Here is a 12,644-nt window from a genome sequence, read left to right as displayed (position 1 = left end):
AGCAACTATGCAATATTCATATTCTCTAGACTGGGTATCTCCTTTCCTTAAATATTCTGAATTAATTGACTGCCTCCTAATTTAGGGGTAGAGGCAGTTCAGTGAAGAGGTTAAGGCATCACGCTAGAAAACTGGGGACTGTGACTTCTAGTCCCATCTTAGGCAATAAACCAATTGGATGACCTTGGGACAGTCACTTTCTATCAGCCCTAGGGACCAAGCAATGACAAAGCGCTTCTGAAAAACCTTGCCAATAAAACTTCAGGGACTTCTCCAGGAATCTCAAAACGCAAATTCCAAAAAGAATTTGGACATGATTTAATGGGAGGGGGGGAAAATTAAGGGTTCCCACAAATTTTAGGGTCAATGTCTCAATTTTTCAGAGCATATCATTGGCACTTTACACAATACAATGGCGATAGAGGGCAGTTAACTCTATCTAGTCTTAAAAGCAAAATACTTATTTATCAGGAGACAGACTTATTTATATAGCTCTTCATATGGCTTCTTTTTTTTTTTTAAATAATGTTTATTTACATTTCATTTAAAAAGAAAAAACAAACAACATAAAATGACAAACATAACAATACACCAATAAATATACGTACTTCCATATCATACCATAGTACACAAATATTCAGTACTATGACTCTTAATTATATTCCAGAGAAGACAGAACATCTTATATCTCTTAATGCATCACTTAGGTCTGTTCGACCACACTTATCTTATATAGTATAAATATCTCTTCAACTACCAATCCTCAACTAAAATGTGTTATAAATTCCTCTTTTCTAACCATTTATAAAATTTGTCCCAAGCTAAACCTACTTGTGTTTGCTCTCTATCCTGTAATTTTTTAGTTAGCGTATCTGCTTCCGCACATTCCAAAAGTTTTTTTATAATAGCCTCCTCTGTTGGGATATTTTGGTTCTTCCAAAATTGTGCGTATATCAGTCTCGCCGCTGTAATGATATGTAATGCCAAATACCATAAATCTTTTTTTTATATTTTCCGGTTTGGTGCCGAGCAGGCATGTCTCTGGTCGCCAGTCAATTTTTAACACTAATATCTCATTGAGCCATTTTTTAATTTTCCCCCAAAATATCACTGCCTTCGGACATGACCACCATTGGTGATAGTAAGTGCCACATTCCCCTCCACATTTCCAGTAATCCGCCGACTGCCCTGGGAACATTTTAGCTAGTCTATTTGGAGGCAGGTGCCACCTATATATCATTTTATAGATATTTTCTTTATCATATGGCTTCTAACTCTCAAGGATGCCCTTAACTATCATCTCAAACTAGCTTATCTCTTTATTTTTCCTGGACAAATGGGGGGGGGGGGGAATCACAATATAAAAATGTGATATAAATCCCTGACTTTTGCTTTTTAACAAAATACCTTCCCTTGAAAGATTCCGTAGTCAGGTGGGGGAAGGGTTCTAGCACGCATCAAGAGAGAATCTACCAGCACATTAATACAGCAAATAAACAACTATGCAGCAACTAGAGATCTCCTATGAATATACTTTTAAGATAGTTACCAATCAGATTCCAATCGTACAGTTCTAAAATATCTTTGAAGAGATAAGAAGAGAAGAGTTCCAGGCCTCGGACACAAAAGTTCTGGGGAGGGGAAAAAAGTAAGCAACTCAAGACCATACAATAAACATCTTCACCAACTTACATCATGAGATTTGAATGTATTCCCTGAAATCAGAGATGGGACGGGACGGGATTGGACAGGATAGGATAGGGGCTAACCACCCTCAAATTGCAGGATCCTCTCCCCTCAGCCCAAGTTCCCATTTCTTTATGCTTATGACAAGAGGACTGAAAAACAAAGATTACCGTATTTTTCAGAGTATAAGATGCACCTTTCCCCACCCCTCTAAAAGGGAGTGAAAATTTAGGTGTATCTTATACACCAAATGTAGCCCCGCGGACCCACTGGCCCCCACCCTTTGGCCTCTGCCTCCCAGCAGTTACCTCCTTGCAGCAAGCAGCAAGAAAAAAACAACTCCTTTCAGCTTCAGCACAGCCTAATTAGCACAAGTTGATTGGATCGGCCTCCCAACTCTCAGCTGTTTTGCTCTCAGCTGCTTTGTGCAGGCCTCTGCTGCTTGCTACAAGGAGGTAAATTGCTGGAGCAGATTTTTTTTCCTTGTGCTAATCAAGCTATGCTGAAAACGAAAATGAAAGTAAAGCAGGCTGTTTGCTGCAACGAGGCAAAATTGCTGGAAGGCAGAGGCAGATTTCTTTTTCTTGTTTTTCTCAACAAAAAAGGTAGGTGCATCTTATACTCCGAAAAATACGGTACTTTTTACAAAATCTGAGAAACCAGAAATGGAGATGGTAGCATCTCCAACAGCCAAGGGGAAAGATATCCATATGTTACATTGGCAATTTTCTTCACCCACCCCTCACCTCCAGCTGTGCAGCCCGGTTTCTAATGGGCCACAGCCCAGGGACTGGGCCCTGTGTTAGGAGAAACATTTCCAATTTTCTTTTTTTTCCCTACTACTTTTAATTGCTTCTGTCTCAAATTGGGAGGGGGGGAAGGATTATTAAATTTTTTCCTGATTTTCTTTCTCAAAACAAAAACACACAAAATGATTCAGAGGTCTTTGTATGTTTCCACAGACACTTTACTTCCTTAAAAGAAAATGGCGGTGCAGTGTTTAGAATGCAGTATGGCAGGCAAACTCTGCCCACTGCCTGGAGTTCAACCCTGATGGGGGCTCAAGATTGACTCAGCCTTCCATCCTTCCGAGGTTAGTAAAATGAGGATCCAGGCTTTTGGGGTGGGGGGCAATATGTTGATATTGTAAACTGCCCAGAGAGAGCTGTAAAGCATTATGGGGTGGTATATAAGTCTATGTGCTATTGCTATGAAATAATCTCTAAATATATTACAACCAGAAGATAACCAGACTAACTCCAGATATAAACTCTATATACAGGTAGTCCTCGAGTTACAACAGTTTGCTTAGTGACTGTTCAAAATTATAATGGCACTAAAAAAAGTGACTTATGACCATTTTTCACACTTATGACCGTTGCGGTATCCCCACGGTTTACATTTGGATGCTTGACAACTAACTCATATTTATGACGGTTGCAGTGTGATCATCTTTTTGCAACCTTCTGACAAGCAAAGTCAACGGGGGAACCAGATTCACTTAACAACCGTATTACTAATTTAACAACTGCAGTGATTCACTTAGCAAATGTGGCAAGAAAAATCGTAGAATGAGGCAAAACTCACATAACAAATTTCTCACTTAGCAACATAAATTTTGGCCTCAATTGTGGTCGTAAGTTGAGGACTACCTATATGAACAAATGAAATATCCAGAAAGGTGTATCTTTCCCTTAAAATTCACTTATTGGTAAGGTTAGTATTGGTATAACGAGAGATATCCCAGATCGTCTCCCATCCATCACTTATCTTATGAAGAAATATGGAACAAATAATTTAAATATTCATACTCTACTTTCGAGAAAAAAAAATGGACTGTTGAAGAAGCAAGAAATAGAAGAAGGAGGAAATAGAAAATGATCTCAGCAGAGGATCAATATTTAGCTTCCTAAATAGGAACTTTGTCCCTGAAAATATTTATTTCAGGCCCCATACACCTCTCTTTTCACAGTACGTTTTTTCCTCACCGAAACTAGTTAATTTTATCATTTGAAAGACACCTCTTATGCTGAAAATGTTACCACTACCCTAAAATATATATCTTTTTTTTTAACAGAGGTACAATAATCTGATTTTTTTTCCCACCTGAGGAAAAGTTTCAGCAGCCCTTAATATTTTACTCAGCTGAGGTTACGGCCTGCTCTTGGAGGGGGGGGCATATGTTTAACTTGTTTTAAGTCTTGCTTTATTGTATTTTTATAATTATATTTCAGAATCATAGACATTGTGATTCTAAAACAGTGTATCTTTAATTACAAGTGCCTACCCAGGCATACAATATGTTCCACTTCAGAATATGCATGAATCAAAAATTTAAAATATCTTGGTGCATCGCAAACCAAACAGATGTCTTGAATAATCACATTCATAACTTACTTCAGGCATCATCTCCTCAATGAAATGAATTGTATAATCAATGTTAAATCTGATTACTTTGCACAGAGGAATCTAGAAAGAGACAAAGAAACATGGAACACTTTTAAGGAGCAGTGCAATCAACACTCTTAAGAGCCTTTGCTGTCTTCTGATCAAACGTTGCATGCGCAAAATGTTGCATATGTAAAATAAAGTTTGTGATGACCAGCTGGCAAATGGCATCAAAAGCAGAAGGGTAATGGCATGATCAAATACTGCCACCTACTGGACATTTAAAGCAGATGCAGCAAAGCGACTGAATGTAACAAGTTACTTATGTACTGTGTAATGTACATTCCCTGCAATGAAAATATATACACTGTAATGAGAATACAGGAAAGCTATTCACACAATTTATGCTATTCTAATCCATCAAATAGTTTATACTTTTAGAAGGTGAGATACAAATACAATTACAGAACACAGATCGTTAATAATACCAGTGGACATTTGCTAGTAAAGAAATACTAACATTATTTGATTACAGAAGAAGAGAATAACATATTTGGATGGAACCTTGGAGGTTGTCTAGTCCAACCTCTTGCTCAGGCAGGGAACCCTATAACATTTCAGGTAAATGGTTGTCCAATCTCTTCTTAAAAAACTTTGTTGGAACACCCACTATTTCTGGAGGCAAGTCGTTCCACTGATTAATAGTTCTGTCAGGAAGTTTCCCTTTAGTTCTAGATTGCTTCTCTCTTTGATTGGTTTCCATCCATTGCTTCTTGTTGACTCCCCCGCCTTGTGGCAACCCCTTGGATCGGGAGGGGGGGGGGCAAACTGGTGGCCCACAGGCCAGATGCGTCACGCACAGGCCACACCCACCCCAGCTCCATGAAGGGAAAAAATGTTGCAAAAACATCACGATGGCAACGTGACGCCACGGGTTTGACACCCGTGCTTTAGATATTGGGGTTGCCACAAGGAAGAGGGAGTCAACCTATTCCCCAAAGCACCTAAATCACATAGTATTTATTTTGCTTTAAAAACTTCACATCAGCACTCTGATCCGTAATATTACTCAAATACTTGCTTGGCTTATCCAACAGTCACTCCAAGACAGGAGTTCCCCAATTTCATGCTCCTGTGATTCCTAAAATATAAAAGAGAGCTCTGTGCCCCTTGCCAGTGAACAGAACCAATGCTTATATTGAGGTGAGGAAATGGAAGCCCTCACTTTAAATCCCATCACTACATTTTAATCTATATTTCATAGAGGTACACCAACTTGCACAGGCAAAAAACAAAGAAGAAAGACCAGATCAGGTTTTGACAGTCAACCCCTCTCTCTGTTTCGTCTGAGCAAGCCTGCAGCCAGTTTACAGGGCAAGTTTTGACAGCATGTAAAAACCCCTCGCAGGAGGGGTGATGAGAGATATCCCATCTCACACTGCTGCACGTTATTAGCTGAACTAAGATTTGACCAGGGTCTTACTATTCCCAGTTCATGCTCTTCAAACATAGCAGAAAATGAGCTCTCATGGTTTAATTATAAAAGGTCAACAATCCTTGGCTGCCATCTCCATCCAGGCTACAATTTTCCAACTAAAACAGAAGACGTGCTTCTTTCTGAGAGGGTAGCTTAGTCTGGGAAAAAAGTTATGCCTTTTTAAATAAAATGGGTTCCCCTGAAAAGACCACTTTTTAAACTCTTTATTGTTCTCTCTTGCAGAATTGTTTGGCCACAGAAGTGCAGTTTTTAGCCAAGAAATTATTCTCGGTTTCATATTGTCTGTCAAAATAGACAGACTCGATTTAGAACAGTTCATTTAGTGACCATTCAAAGGTGCCAAAAAGTGACTTAGGACCGTTTTTCATACTTACAGCCGTTGATCACATCTCTGTGATCATGTGATCAAAATTCAGATGCTTGGCAACTGACTCATAGTTATGACGGTTGCAGTGACCCAGGGTCATCAGATCCCCTTTTGCAACTACCTTACAAATAAAAGTCAATGGAGAAGCCAGATTCACTTAACAACCATGTTACTAACTTAATAACCGCAGTGATTCACTTAACAGCTCTGGCAGGAAAGGTTGTAAAATGGGGCAAAATTCACTTAACAAGCGTTTCATTTAGCAACAGAAATGTTGGGCTCAATTGTGGTCATATGTCGAGGACCATCTGTAGTAGTTTAATTGATAGTTCAATAATAATGCAGGAGGAGGAATAGTTTACTGATAAACTGTCAGAATACAGCAACAGTTTGGAGTTATGTTCCTCTGCCATCAGTCTGTTTATGTAGTATGTGTTAAGCCTTATGAGCTTAAAAGAGAATTGAGAAGATGCAAAAATAGGATGAATGCTCTCTCTTGCAATTGAACAGTTGATGTTTTAGGAAGATACCCTTCTTCAGAGAAAATCCCAATAATAAGGCTCTAGAGAAGTCCAGAACCAAACCTTTCCACTCTATAAAATATGTTGTTGTTGTTGTTAGTCATGAAGTTGTACCCGACCCATCGCGACCCCATGGACAACGTTCCTCCAGGCCAGTGGTTCTCAACCTGTGGGTCGGGACCCCTTTGGGGGTCGAGCAACCCTTTCACAGGGGTCGCCTAAGACCATAGGAAAACACATATTTTCAATGGTTTTAGGAATAATTTTATGGTTGGGGGTCACCACAACATGAGGAACTGTATTAAAGGGTCGCAGCATTAGGAAGGTTGAGACCCACTGCTCCAGGCCTTCTTGTCCTCTACCATCCTCCGGAGTCCATTTAACCTCACATTGACTGCTTCAGTGACTCCATCCAGCCACCTCGTTCTCTGCCGTCCCCTTCTTCTTTTTCCCTCTATCGTTCCCAGAATTAGGCTCTTCTCCAGTGAGTCTATTTTGTAGACGCCTATAAAATATAGGCGTCTACAAAACAAAAAATGTTTACATGTTTAGAAATGCAACATTTCATAAAACAAAGTAGTAAACAAAACACCTATATGGAATACAGGCTAAAGTGAGAAACTCAAATGAACCCAAGGGAGATAGGAAATCAGTCTTATGATTAACTCCGGAGAAGTATTGGTTTTCTCCCTCTAGGCACCTTACACATTTCAATTTGGCAGTAACTTCAGAAATAATAAAACAGAAGTAAATAGCTGCACTATACAAAGCCGTATTATTAAGGCCCTTTTATTCCAAAACTATTTATTCTGCTGTGCAGCAGGTTCTTCAATCCTACAGAAAATTCCCTCTGGAGGATTGTTCCAGTAAAACTCTCGAAAATATGTTGGGAAATTAATTGGGCTGTGCTGGCTTGGAAAATTATTTGGAAGAAGGACTTTGGACTTTACTCTGCTATTCATTAAAGCAGCCTGACTTTTTTTCAGACCCTTGCACGAGCCTGTAAACAAAGATTCTATTATTTTAAGAACTTGGTCATTCAAAGTAATGTAGATTTTAAAATATTGTTTTTTCAAGCATCTGATGCCCAAGGTCCAGAGCACTCTTCCGAGATATTTCAGAAGCATGCATAGTCCTAGGAATTAAACTGAGACTTCTTTAAATACAGAAAAGTAAACACTATACGAAACAGCCAGGATTTGTGGGATCCCTACTGCTCTCTGAGCTTGTTCGCTTGCAGACGTTTCATCACCCAAGTAGGTAACAGCATCAGTACAACTGGAATATAAAAGAAAACATACTTACATTTGTGAGAGGAGCATGGGAAAACATGGAAAATCCTTCAAAAATGTACTCGTGGTCATCATACTCTATGACGGTGGGTCTGTCTGTCTAAAGAAATAAAACCAGAAGTTGGGAAAAGTTGCCCTGGGGAGGCTCAAGAAGTTGCTATCACGCTGCAAATTACTTACTAAGAAGTTGGTAGGAGGCGACACCGTAATGCGGTAATGGAACAATCGTCCAGCGTTGTTGGTCATAGGACGGCAAGGTTTAATAGGCTTTAAGGAGAGAAGAATAGAGAAAAGACATGATGAAGGAAACTCAATCCCCACAAGAGAGTAGAAAAATCCTGACCATTTCAGTGGCAACCATTGTGGTTGCTAAATGAGGACTGCCTGTAGAGAGTCTGGATTATGCATGTACGTACCATAAATAGCCGACGCCATTTGGTTGCGAAGAGATTTCATTTCAGTTTTTTACAGCGTTAACATTAAGGAAACATAGACATGACAGAATACAAAGTTGTCATTTTTAAAAAGATTTTAAAGGGAAGATTTTAAACTGGCCAATCTCGTGTTGGTTTAAACCACGACAAATGGGAGATGATATAATCCAACTTTTGTTGGGCAACTCAATATATTTGAGCCCCACAATTCTTTATTAAGGCCACTGAAGAATATTTCTACTTTTTCTGGCTGTTGCTTTTGTTTTATACTCCAATCCAAACTTGGTGGGAGTTCTAACATCAGGGCAGGCTGGTTGGTCATTCCATGAAAAATTGTATTATATTTTATTCTACAGTTCAGAGAAGGGAAGAAAATCTATATTGGCTTGGATCCTAAGAAGAAGAGAGAAAAGAAATGATGAAGGAAACTTAATCTCCACAAGAGAGCAGAAAAAAATCCTGCTTCTTCTAAACCAGCCACCCTGAATTTAGAACCATTTAAACATCTGGACCACCTGAAATCCCAGCCATTGCTGAGAGTTGTGATGTCTATACATCTGGAGGGTATCCAGATTGGGAAAGTATTCTGTCGAGCCCCAAGTGAGAATGGCTGAACTGAAGCAGAAGAAATAAAACTAAGCCTGTGTTTCTGCTAGGGAAAGGAAAGGAATGGACTTTGCTTCAGGAGCACTGAGGGGAGGCCAGATAATTGCCTATTTTGATGCTTCTCAATGTTAAAAATACCCAAGTGTAATTATTTATGTATTTATTTACTAACAACATTTATACGGCTGCCCATTTCAGGAAAGTGACTCTGGATGCCATACAACAATCCAATAAAACAATAAATCTAAAACAACAATTACCTCAAACCATTATATAATAATTATTTTTAAAAAAATAGTAAAAAAAACCTATACAAGTAGAATAAACCAGAAAAGAAAATAATAGACGGAGGAATGTTAATAATAGGGGAGTTATTAATAGATCAATGCGCTGACTCAGCTCTTCCCACCTGAAGCAAGAGGCTTACGCATGTAAGACATTAACAGAATTGCAGTGTTGCACATCTGGAAAGCTGCAAGCTAATCAAGACTGAACCAGCCTATCATTCCCTGCTGGGTATATTTTCTTCATACAGGTTGCCTTCAAACTGCCAGTTGTTCTCCTTCTAGCTACAGCCTTCCAAATATAGATGGAAGATTCCAGCAGCCCCTGAAAATAATAATTTATTAAGACTTGTATGCCGTCTGACTCTCAATGAATTTGGCCTATGGTCGGAAATGCTACAGAACTCCAGATCTATGCTAATAGAAAACAAAGCCTCGTTTTATTCCTGTCTGGCAGATCTGCCCGTTGTCAGCCATGTCCTTAAGCAATTCTCCTCATTGAGAAACTAAAATCCGGTTACCTCTTCTCCAGGATAGATTCCATGTCTTATCCCTGTTCTCCTGGCTTTGGCACTACATTTGCAAAGAGGCCCATCGTTCATCTGTTTTAAAAGAAAAAAGGGTTAAAGTGATATTTTTAGGAACAGAGACTTTAGGAATACTTTAGGAATAGGAAAGAGGAATAGGAGTATTTAAAGAGAGTGGGCAAATATCCAAAGATCATAGATCTTTTTAAGTACTGTAGTCTTCGATTTACAACCCGTCATTTAGCAATCACAGTTATGATGGATGTCTCCAAGAACTACTTACAACCTGGTTTTGAAGTTTCAATGGCTGCCCCTCACCCCACGGTCACGTGATTGCACTTAGGTATTTAGCAACTGGCCCACATTTATCACCTTCTGCTGTCATGTGACTTTTGCAGTCATGTGATCATGCTTTATGATGGTACTTACTGGTAAAAGGTGCTTAACAACCACAGCATTCATTTAATGACTGGGATGATTCAGTTAAAGACCACTGCAAAAACAGTTGTAAAATCAGGTATGGTCAAAATCAAGAGGGTATAGTGATCCTCTTAATGTCCAGCATGATTTACTACCATCATTCCAGACTCAATACATATGTATGTAAATAGCATACTTATATGTGTGTTATATATGTGTACACTTTTGAGAGAAGACAACAATTTCATTTTTTATGTGTGTCAGAGTCAGAAAAAAAAGACAATAAAGGTTATCTTATCTTACTTTACCTTACCTTACCTTATCTTATCTACCTGTGATGTTGGTTCTACTATTAAACCTCTTTTTTTCTTTAACAGGGAAGCTTTTTCTAGAGAGAGTTAGCTTACTCACAACTTAATAAATCCATTTATTCTTGTCTTATTTTGTTCCCCACCAAAATCAGGATGAAATCCTGATGATGAAATTGCTGTTTTGTTTTGTTTGTTTTTTTTAATTTGATTTATATGCCACCCTTCTCCGGAGACTCAGGGCGGCTTACAGTTACTGTTGTTATGGAAACTGCAACAAAGATCTCCAGATCAATACCAGGAGGTTGAAATGTGATCTATTTAAGGAGAAGTACCACATCTGGGTTGCAAAAGTCCAAAGGACGACTAGGTGGCAGCAGAGGTAAGAATTTCCTGCCTCTTTTTGCTACCATCTAGTGTCCATCTGGATTTCTGCTGCTCGGACAAGGCATTTAATTTAAAAATTTAAGGCAATATGCAAAGAAGAGCTGATGCATCTATTTATTTAAACACTGCTTTGAGGTAATAATTATTCATAAAACTAAAGATTTAAAAAATGGATTATAGTACTTTCCAAACTGTCCATTTTAAGATTCATAAATGGAACTGGGCAGAATGAGACCCAATAAACTTTATTGGGGGGTATTGAATGCTTAGAATCCAATTCTAGCCTAGGCTTCTTGTCAACATATTAGCTTTCTACCTGAAGTGAAGTTTGACATTAGAAAACTCTCCTACATGAATTCTGAAGAGATTACATTATTAGTTCTCAATTTACGACCACAATTGAGCTTCAAATTTCTGTTGCTAAGCGAACCACTTTATGACCTTTCTTGCCAGGGTTGTTAAATGCAGTTGTTAAATTAGCAACACGGTTGTTAAGTGAATCTGGTTTCCCCATTGACTCTACTTGTCAAAAGGTTGCAAAAGGGAATCACGTGATTCCGGGACACTACAATGGTCATAAATATGAACCAGTTGCCAAGCGTCCAAAGTCTTGATCATGTGACCATGGAGATGCTGCGAAGGTTGTAAGTGTGAAAAATGGTCATAGGTCACTTTTTTCCAGTGCCGTTGTAACTTTGGACATTCACTAAATGAATGGTTGCAAGTCGAAGGCCAGCGGCATGCTTTTTTTCCTGAAATTTCCAGTTATTAGCCTCCCTAATAAAAAGTACTAGAAGTCAATTCTGATTACAGTAGTCTTCGACTTGCAACAGTTCATTTAGTGACCGTTCAAACTTATAATGGCACTGAATAAAGTGACTTATGACCATTTTTCACAGTTCCAACCTTTGTGGCATCTCCATGGTCATGTGATGCTTGGCAACTGGTTCATATTTACGATGGTTGCTGTGTCCCAGGGTCATGTGATCACTTTTTGCGATCTTCTAACAAGGAAAGTTAATGGGGAAGCCAGATTTACTTAACAACTGGGTTACTAACAACTTCAGTGATTCACTTAACAACTGTGGTGAGAAATGTCCAGGGGCAAAATTTCCTTAACAAATGTCTCACTTAACAGAAATTTTGTGGTCATAAGTGGAGGAATTCCTATATTGTTCTATTTAGTTCAGGTTTGGGCTAATGGGAGCAGTAAGGATACTTGCTAAGTCATTTTTTCCCCATGTTCTGGAATTCCTCTATATCAGATGTCCCCGCAATTGTGGACCAGCACCAGCCGCGGCATGACAGAAACCGAGCCATTCAAACAAGCAAAGCCCCATCCACGGGATGTAGGCAGCATGCCAAACCACGCCCCCTCCGGTCCTTGGAAAAACCTCTCTCTACAGAACCGGTCCCTGGCGCCCAAAAGGTTGGAGGCCACTGCTTTTTGGACAATTTTGGTTGTCCAAAATTCAGTAGGCAACATCCCACCTTTTTAAGGAAAGAAGAGCATTAATTGAAGCATCTACATTTTTCTTTTTTTGGGGGGGCGGAGCGGGGGGGACATAGTTCCTCCTCCAAAATCTATTTTGTCTAGACAGAACTCCTTTCTTATTCAGCACTGTAGCACTTTTGAAGTTTCTGCTAACAATAGCTTGACGGTCTACAAAGGAACACTATTATGGAAAGAAAAAGATAGCTCAAAAAGCATATAATTCTGATAAAAACATTGGTGGAAGCTAGTGTTTTTGGATACAGCTTATTATTTGTTCTCTGGGCATATTTCAATTTCCGGTGCCTTCAACACTACAAGAACATAGGCAAAATTAGAACAAAATATAGTGTTCAAATTTAAACTTGGTCTATTGAATGCCATCTTTCAAGTCTCATTCAAGGTGTCAAGAGTAATTCAGAAGATGATCTCAG

The 12,644-nt window shown here is 39.0% G+C and overlaps 1 protein-coding gene across 1 annotated transcript in view; it reads right to left on the bottom strand.

Annotated features, from left to right (window-relative positions):
- Positions 1-12,644, bottom strand: part of DROSHA (drosha ribonuclease III) — a 105,720-nt gene that overhangs the window by 75,334 nt on the left and 17,742 nt on the right. The window contains exons 7-11 of the mRNA XM_070940765.1: positions 9,598-9,678; positions 7,933-8,019; positions 7,766-7,852; positions 4,084-4,155; positions 1,550-1,631 (exon numbers count right to left, since the gene is read on the bottom strand). Of these exons, the coding sequence (XP_070796866.1) occupies positions 1,550-1,631; positions 4,084-4,155; positions 7,766-7,852; positions 7,933-8,019; positions 9,598-9,678 (409 nt within the window). The remainder of the gene's footprint in view (positions 1-1,549; positions 1,632-4,083; positions 4,156-7,765; positions 7,853-7,932; positions 8,020-9,597; positions 9,679-12,644) is intronic.

This window comes from Pituophis catenifer, unplaced genomic scaffold (genome assembly GCF_029215685.1).
Source record: "Pituophis catenifer annectens isolate HBS135680 unplaced genomic scaffold, rPitCat1.0.hap2 SCAF_3, whole genome shotgun sequence".
NCBI classification, from domain to species: Eukaryota; Metazoa; Chordata; class Lepidosauria; order Squamata; family Colubridae; genus Pituophis; species Pituophis catenifer.
The sequence above is the reverse complement of the archived record's forward strand: the minus strand, read 5'-3'. Positions and strand labels throughout refer to the sequence as shown.